The 8,794-nt window shown below is 49.2% G+C and overlaps 1 protein-coding gene across 5 annotated transcripts in view; it reads left to right on the top strand.

Annotated features, from left to right (window-relative positions):
- Positions 1-8,794, top strand: part of LOC105570398 (protein groucho-1-like) — a 76,541-nt gene that overhangs the window by 15,253 nt on the left and 52,494 nt on the right. For 3 of the 5 annotated variants that reach the window (XM_012027561.1, XM_012027560.1, XM_012027559.1), the window contains exons 2-3: positions 6,031-6,128; positions 7,859-7,922. In XM_012027561.1, the coding sequence (XP_011882951.1) occupies positions 6,031-6,128; positions 7,859-7,922 (162 nt within the window). The remainder of the gene's footprint in view (positions 1-6,030; positions 6,129-7,858; positions 7,923-8,794) is intronic. The other 2 variants (XM_012027562.1, XM_012027563.1) reach the window with 1 other exon arrangement.

The following is an 8,794-nucleotide window of genomic DNA, read 5'->3' as shown; positions in this document are numbered from 1 at the left end:
GTTTTAAGTGCAAAAGGTGTGAAAGTGCAGAATCACTCCAGCATCCCCTTAACCCGAGTCGAAATTTTGGTACTATTTTGACACTTGTAAGGATAATTTACACCTACTTAGCTGATCTATACGCCTACATAGACCAGCAACAACCTACTTTGATGACATAATATTTTTTACTCCTCCCTTGAATCTTTCATTCTAAAAATTTACTTTAGCTCCCACTCCAAAGGACCTACTTTAACGCTAAATTGGCAAGACTAGAAATTTTCGACACTGTCGATTTTAAAGTAGGAGTCAATTTTGTACTTGCAGTTCGATCTCTTTTACTGTCTTAGGTCCTACCATATAATGGAATTAAGGTTCAACGTAGGACCAAAATTCCGACTCGGGTTATCCGATGGAAATTTTTCTCAGCGGGTGAATTGGCGCGCATGAAAGAACGCACCGTCGGTAGATAGGCGATACTGTTACCGCTCTTCCCCATGAAATAGCGTGTCGACACGATGATTTTATTAGCCGCTCTACATACGCCGACTCTGCTCGTTGCACCTCTCGCGAAATAAATCTAAGCAAATGGCCCGGCAAATTATACGGCACGATGATACGTTAACTGTACAAGAGCCTCGGCGTTGCGGGCAGAAATGCCTCGCTTCTCGAAATCTCTTGACGATCCCCCCCCGTTTCTGACGCAAAGAATCCATCGGCTTCATTGTTTCGTTTATCTCGGAGGTGCCCGTTTGCGCGTTTTCACGCGGAACGACGTCACGGCGGGATCTACCGTGACGTGTGCGCGAAGGTGGCGCGAATTACACCGCGAGATAGCATGGATATAACGCGTCGGTAATGGTTAACGAGAGTAGAACAAAATGCATGCGCCGCGGCGGCGCACCGCAATTTCAGCATACCGAAGAATTACGAGGGCGAGAGAATCGTCTCGTCTCGTCTCGTCTCGTTCCGTTCCGTCCCGTCCCGTCCCGTCCCGTCCCGTCCCGTCCCGTCCCGTCTCGTTTCGTTTCGTTACGCGATAGAGAGACTCGCTTTCGCGCGCCGCGCGCACCTCACGCGCTATCATTATTCTATGCATTATTTATGTCATTCCCCGTGTGCCGAGTACAATGTGGGTCTACGAATCAAAATGCATTGCTTATGCAAATAGCGGTCGTGCCCTGCAGTCTCGGGATGAATTCGCAGTCTGCTACGGGGAATAATCATAATGATCAATAAGATACAACCGCTCGTACGCCCGTTTCTCTCTCTCTCTCTCCCCCCCCCCTCTCCTCCTCCTCCTCTGCGCTTCATGCAAATCTTGAAGCGTATTGTCTGGCGATATTAAGGGAATTGTTATCGCGTTGCATAATTTCGGTATTCGATCGTGCTTGGGTTTGCTCGAGTCCGCTTGCTCGGCAATCAGTTTGTTGTATACCCAACATCGATTTCCGCATTGTTTTTCGCCTAATTTCCCGCGAAAATTGTAGAAATCACGTAACTGGAGCTCATTACCGTCGATCGTGGTTATTTCGCGCGCAATATTTCGCGGCCGCTGAAGGAATTCCGATTGCACGGTCCTTAAACCGTTATAAGATAAATCATGGTTTTTGCCGACTCTCCGCCGCGCGCGCGCGCGCGCGATATTTCGATGATATTTCGCGACCAGCGGCTCTCTACGGAATAACGGAAGGTGGTAGAGAGAGGTTCGCTTATAGGGCGAGCGCGGTCGGTTCTGGTCGTCGGGTGGTTTTGGAATCCGCGCCACGAGTCGGTGGTTTTGCGGTGCGGCGAAAACCGCCGACCCTCTCGAAGCTCTTCCCGGCCGTTCTCCCTGTTTGCGTCGTCCTTTCGCGTAATCCCACCATGGTTTAGCGAGTTTCTCACGAGAACCTCTAAGTAAAGCGGACGAGTGCGCACGGCCACCGACTCTCGAAACTACCGTCTCTTTGATTAGCGCGGTATATCAGGTGCTCCGATTGATACAGCCAGCCGTTTCTCTCGCGTATCGAGTTAAAAAGGGCGCCGGTCGAAAGGAATCTCATTATTTCTCACGAGAGAAACGGGTGAGATCTGTAGCGGTGGCTTTCGGGTTTTAGCCCTTCAACGAGTTGGTAAATCGCAATCACGTGAAATCTTCGATCATGTTACCGGGGGAGCGAGAGCGAATTATAAGTATTCGGAGCGTAATACATAGACGTACGTCCGATCGCTCCGGCGGCATTTCCGTTTTAGACGCGACCCTAATGTGAGCACAATGCCCGTTTACGGTAGCTCGAGATGAGCAAATGTTCTTGGCACTTGAGCGCGCGCGTGCCTTGTGTTTGGTTACGGACTTGATCACAGGCGGGGACATCGTGTAGAGAGCAGTTAACCTGTCCGATAATACGTGCCGATAATCAGGCATCTAGTGGATGACGGACGGCGGGATCGATGGAGCTAACGTAATTAGACGCAGTGATACGCGCCACTTAAGCGTACTTGAGTGGCTGCAAACGCAACTGATTGGTCCAGTTGCTGTTAGCGTTAGGACGTAACACGGCGTGGCCGACTTGTCGTCTCCTCTCCTCTCTCTCTCTCTCTCTCTCCCTCTTTGACGGCCGAAGAGACAGGGTGACCGTAAACGACGTCGCCCCATAGTCGGCTTTAACGAACATCCATTGAGCGGTCTCCTCGCTCCATTGAGTTGTCCGCGATAATATACTGCGAAACGGTAATCCGGTATCTGCCGGGTTGTATTAAATGTCGCGCGAGACTCGAAAACCAATAAAAGCGCGATCGTGCCGATCGTTGCGCTTTAATGCCAATTCTTGTTCGTCGTTATCCGGCCCCGGCTATCGTTTTCACGGGGTTGTCGGGCCGATAACGCGCTATTTGAATACCGCCGGCGCGAACGCGCGCGCGCGCGCCGTGTATTGCGATGGCTCTCGATCGCGCGGAATAAAAAAGCGCGGCGTGGAAAGAGGGACCGGGATGATGATGCGGGAGAGAGGAGGCTATCGGATAATTAAATCGGCCGCGGCACGTAAAGGACACTGATTGACGTGCGCGACGGCTACGTTCTCTCATTATTATTCGTCGAAACGACATAATTCGCGCGCTTCGCTTTTCGACGGGCGCTAACCGCGTCGCTCGCCGCGCCGGTGCGCGTTGCTTTCCCCGCCTCGCTCGCCGGCGCGAAAGGCCATCGCTATCGTCATGCCGTTCGTTGAAAAACGATAAATATTTCAAGAAAGTGTCGGCAAGATGCTGCGTCGTGTCTTTTCGACGTATCGAATACATTACTCTCGACATTTCCATACGTGTTAGCTGCGTTTTTACCGTGTATCGGTAAGCACGATTTACGATAATTATATGCGCGCGCGGGGCGATTCTTCAAATATAAATCCGAGAGGCGTTGGCGTGCGCCGACAGGCCGACATTCTTGCCGTATTGATCTGTTAACGGAGCTACCGGAAAATGCCAAGCGGTACATCTGACGTCTGCTATTTTGTTCCGCGGGCGAAAGCTGATAAATTAATTGGATTGACCGTCGTGACTTGTCGCATACAAATCGGATCAGCGATTCCACTGCGATCAGCTGTTTGCCAATTTGCGTTAACTCCGCTCTTCCGTCCCTTAATATGGCGGTAGGCGAGAGAATCTCGCGTTACGTCTCGCATTTAAAAGTCACTTGCGAAAGATGTACGCGCATACGTTCGCGAGCAACGAGCGAGCGAGCGAGCGAGATACGCAGCGTTGTCCGATATACGATTCCGTCGATTCCGAGCTTGAGCCGTTTAAAGATATTGCACGCTAGGCGCGCAAATCCTCGGCGTAATTCGAACATACACGGGCGATAATGCGTCGGGGAGAAGCCCTTCGCGAAGCCGTAAAGATTAAAACGCGCTGCGGTGACTACGAGCAGCTACGAGGCTTTCTGAGGACTACCTCGCGTTAAGATACATCGATTCGCGCCGTATCGTTCCCTTTGGAGTATAAAGTCTACTCGCTTTTCAGTAAAAGCGTTTCAAAAGCAATTCAGAAGCGTGTTACCAAAAATGAAGGAGAGCCAAGATGGCGAGTGATTTCACAAAGCGAGATTAAAAATTAATCGATCGCAGATAAGTAACACAGATAATCGTGACAATGTAAATCGGCTTAAAGTTTAATTGGTTTAACAATTCCGTCACATGTATCTTGGTCTCGTAGTACTTGGCGTTTGTTCAACGTCTGTTTCCCGGTGTTATACAGGGTGTACTAAAACCACCGGATATCCTTTTAATCGCAGGTTCTTTAGAAAATTTCAAGAGGAAAATTCTAATACCAAAATGTCGAGGCTATAATAGTTTTTATATGATGAGCGATTACATTTCACAGATGACAGGCCTGAGATTTCGCGCGCTCAGGCACGGCGACGTGACGAGTGATAAAAGTGTTGCTATGAATGTCGCCCTTTCTAGTATAGTAACAACCTTTATGGTAACTGATATTGATCGACCACTTTGATAGCTGCAACACTTTAAAGTTACAAAATGTTGCAAATTTTTACTTGAATTAAACGAAAAGAGCGACATTCATAGGAACACTTTTATCACTCGTCATCTCGCCGTGCGCGCGAAATTCCAGGCCTGTCATTTGCGAAATATAATCGCTCGTTATTTAAAAGCTATTGTAGCCTCGACATTTTTGTATTAGAATTTTCCTCTTGAAATCCTCGAAAGGATCTGTGATTAAGAGGATATCCGGTGGTTTTAGTACACCCTGTAATAAAGTGGACCTGGCCCGGTATCGCGCGTGTGACTCATTAGTGCAGTAACGCGCCCGAAAATTGATCTTTCTTTCACGAGTTCTGGCACGATTTTCATTACGCGATCGCGATCGCCGGCGAATCGCGTTAACGACCCCCCGCTCCCCTTCTCACCCGTGCGAAACGTCGCGATTTTGTCGCGTTTCTCGACCGCCGCGGAATCTAGATCGAACGATCGGACGGCGGGGAAAAGTGGGAAAGGGAGAGGGAACTATATTCCGGCTTTTACGAGGCCATAGTGGCGTATCCGTTTTGCGGGGCACGACGTGCAAAACGATCGATAACACGCTCGTAACGTTATTACCAACAGGTATACGGAGGCGGGTAGCACCGGTACTACCGGCAATAATGTGGCTTTTACGCTCGTGGACGCTGATACAGCAACCGCCAGAGTCACTCGGCTCTTGCTACGGCATGTTCCGCGACGAAAAAGAAACGGCGCATTTACATCTGAAATATATAATTAACCGGCATAAACGTAAATTTATAACCGCGGCTCGTTCGTGACGCGACGGAGAGATATACGGGTTTAAATTATTACCGAAGTTGCTTCCATTCTGGCAGTCGATTAGAAGTTTGACTCTTGAGCGCCCGAAACGCAATCACTCTCGACCGAATAACGATTAGAGTGAAATTTTCCTTTTTCAGACGAGCAACTTAACTATCCGAAATGAGTTTATCACGTTACCCTGTATTTATGTTTATTACGTTTACTTCGTACGTGCGACGCTCGGATGAAATCTGAATCGAGATAAGATACATATGAATAGAATTATTAAACCAATTAAACTTTAAGTCAGTTTACATTGTTACGATTATGCGCCTCGAAGTTGCGGAACAGTTGGAAATGTACTCGAAGATTATTACGCCGCCAATTTCATTCGTGGAACACTGCCGAGTTATTTGAACAATACACTCACAGAAAAAAATTTCCGGATCCAATGCTATTACACTTGAATGTATCATAAAATAGAATCGATGTAGCGCCAATTATATTTATATTATAGAGACTAAAAAAAGAATGGAGAGATATGCGTGTGTTAAGATTTAAGAAAAGCACTAATGAATGGATCGCGGCGTGTTTCCGCTGCGGAATTTACGTCTAGTAAGTGGCAACATTTTTCCGTCCGAATCTGTGTATCGATTTCAAGCCACCCGCGAGTCTGCGGAGTCTCTCGAATAAATCTCGGGGTCTTACGGGCTTTAACGGCGTTAAGGGATTGAGGCGCATTGATACATTTAATGGCGTTTTTGTGTTGCAGGGTCCACCGCAGCCTGGGCAGCCGTTCAAATTTTCAGTCGGCGAGTCCTGCGATCGTATAAAGGAGGAGTTCAACTTTTTGCAAGCCCAATATCACAGGTAACCTTCTTCCTTTCGCATTTACAAACTTGCCGATGGCAGTCAACCGGAGATGTATGGGTCTTACTCGATATTATTAATAAAGACACGGCCAATTTGTCTATTGTCGCACGCAATTGACAATTTGTGTTAATCATAATAACGGCCATGAACAATACGTCTTCGTTGTCTGCCGTCACCGACATAAATATTTGTATAATGTTCTTTCTTTTCTCTGAATTAACGACGCGTATTTATTTTTATTGGTTACTCAAGTAACAGTACAGAGTACCGTCGTGAAAGTTGATATCGATACAACTTGTCCCAAAGCTTTTACGCGATCTCATTGGCGCTTTTTCGAAAAATTGTCGGACTCCCATTTCCTCGGCGAAAATACATATTTCCTCGCGGATAGTTGAGCGTGACGCAAACTCCATTCAGCGGTCAGTAGTTTGTCGAACGGAGTAAACATTCGCGTCCGTGGACACCGGCAGGGCCGTATCCATTAAGCGCTCGTGCAAATACCACGTGGGCGCGCACGCGAGACGCACGAACTGATGTACGGACGTAGGCAGATAATTGTTTGTCCGACCGGAAGCTGTGCACACCGAAGTATGCGGCACGGTTCTGGCGAAGGAGCGAGGGTCCCCATTTGGATAGCGCGCCTGTGTGCGCGGTGCATGCGCGTGCAACGTGTCTGCGATCGTGAAAGAGGATTTTCTCAGAGATCGCGCGTCTCGCCCTCTGGCGGATTCGGAAGCGAAAAGCTCGCTGGCGCGTGACTAGTTTCTTCGATCGTTGGATTTACGTCGCTGTTCATCGATATGTTAAATTCACCGCGTTCCGGGTTCACCGCTTCCTGTCGACGGAGCATCGGCGTCGTATCTCCTCACCCCTTCCCCTCTTTTCACGACAGTTAAACGCGCAGAGTGCTGACAAAGGTAAAACAATTGCAACAGCGGCGCGACGACACGTTCGAGCGGGCAGGTTCTATCGCGCGTTTAGAACAACATTCATAAATATCGCGGATTGAGAGATTAATCGCGAAAAAGCAAAAACGCATCCGGCCGCGTGAAACCAAGTGCTATCTCCCGGCCACGTGTTGGTAGGCGCGCGCGCACTCAAGCGCGCAACGCGATTCCCGATAAATCGTCCCGTAAATCGTCGGCACGGCGTCAATCTGAAATAATTAATCGACTTTCTGACCGTACGAGTATTGCCGTTTGCGTAACGAGAGTTGCCGCTCGCGCGAGCGTGATCGTTAATACCGTGCTAATTTATCGCCTTATGGCGAGGTGAGATTACGCCGCGCAACGTACAGCGTGATTCGCCTTTCACGAATATTAAACGCCGCGTCGGAATTGCCCCGCGCGCATTCTATCACATCCTCGAACCGAATTAAATCGCATCGCATCCCGTTACGAGACTTCTGGATTCCCCCCCCCCCTCCTTGAAAAACAAGAAAGGAACGGGATTTAGTTATTCGGAGAAACTCGAGCTTTCTTATTGGCGTTTCCCGCGCGCTTTCGAGCTCGACGGGCGCGAGAGATCGATACACAGACCGTCTTTACTCCGTTCGTTATCGCTGAAGCTTTTGCAGTTGTACCTTTATTTTCTCTCCCGTTTCGCGATACACGGCGCGTTTTGAACTTAATGTCGCGCGACGAAGAACGACGGGCGGAGGGACAATGGCTCCGACGATCTCGAGGGCTGGTGGATATTAATGCTCTGTTCTTGTTCTTCTTACACAGCCTTAAATTGGAGTGCGAGAAACTGGCCAGTGAAAAAATAGAGATACAGAGGCATTACGTGATGGTAAGCCGGGAAAAGGATAGAAACGTAGAAAGGGGCAGCGCGTTTCTCACACGTACACTTTCGCACACACCCACGTACATACACGTACACGCATACACACGCGCGCGCGCGCGCGCGCACAAAGCCATACGAATCATCCTGCCGTTGTTCCCAGATTAAAATGCATTCGTTTTCGTCGCGCTTGAATTCGAGAGATATCGCTCGGTCGCGGTCGAGCTGTTTCAATTCTCGCGAAATTGCGAAGACCCTAAAAGGGAGGGAAATTATTAAAAAAAACCGATTTGATTTTACCGAAATGAATTCTCGATATGCAGCGGCGGCGCGGTCGCAACGCTTTTATTATACGTGGGAGTGCAATTAAAAGGAAAATGGTTACGGATCTTCAAAGTAATGTCAGAGATATAATTCCAGAGGAGTCGGGCGAACGGCGGACAGGGGCGGGGAGGTAGAGAAAGAGAGAGAGAGAGTGAGAGAGGAAAAAAAGCTCGGGGAAATTATCGTCGCGACCCGAGCATTGGCGGTCGCGGGGCCGAAAATACTGGGAACACGGGGGAGAAACACGAATCACAGAGAGACACGACGCACCAACCCCGTACTCGTTATCGTAGGTATACAGTCATGGAGCAACGGCAGCGGTAACAGCAGCAGTAACGGCAATAGCAACAGCAGCGGCGGCGGGCGCGATGCACTCGAGCGTTACAGGCACATACGAACGCATTCATTTGCCGCGGTACAAGCGGTTTTGTCGACCGCCGCCACCGCAAGATTATTTTCCTGCGCCCCCGGGGCGCCGCGGCGCGCTAAACAAAAATACGGCGCGGGCTTGTCGTCGTTAAAAAAGTTATCGCCACCGCGGACGGGGCCTTTGTCCC

The sequence above is a fragment of the Vollenhovia emeryi genome, unplaced genomic scaffold (genome assembly GCF_000949405.1).
Source record: "Vollenhovia emeryi isolate VEMERY1.0 unplaced genomic scaffold, V.emery_V1.0 DF939120.1, whole genome shotgun sequence".
In the NCBI taxonomy this organism is placed as follows: Eukaryota; Metazoa; Arthropoda; class Insecta; order Hymenoptera; family Formicidae; genus Vollenhovia; species Vollenhovia emeryi.
This window is presented reverse-complemented; position numbering and strand designations above follow the sequence as displayed.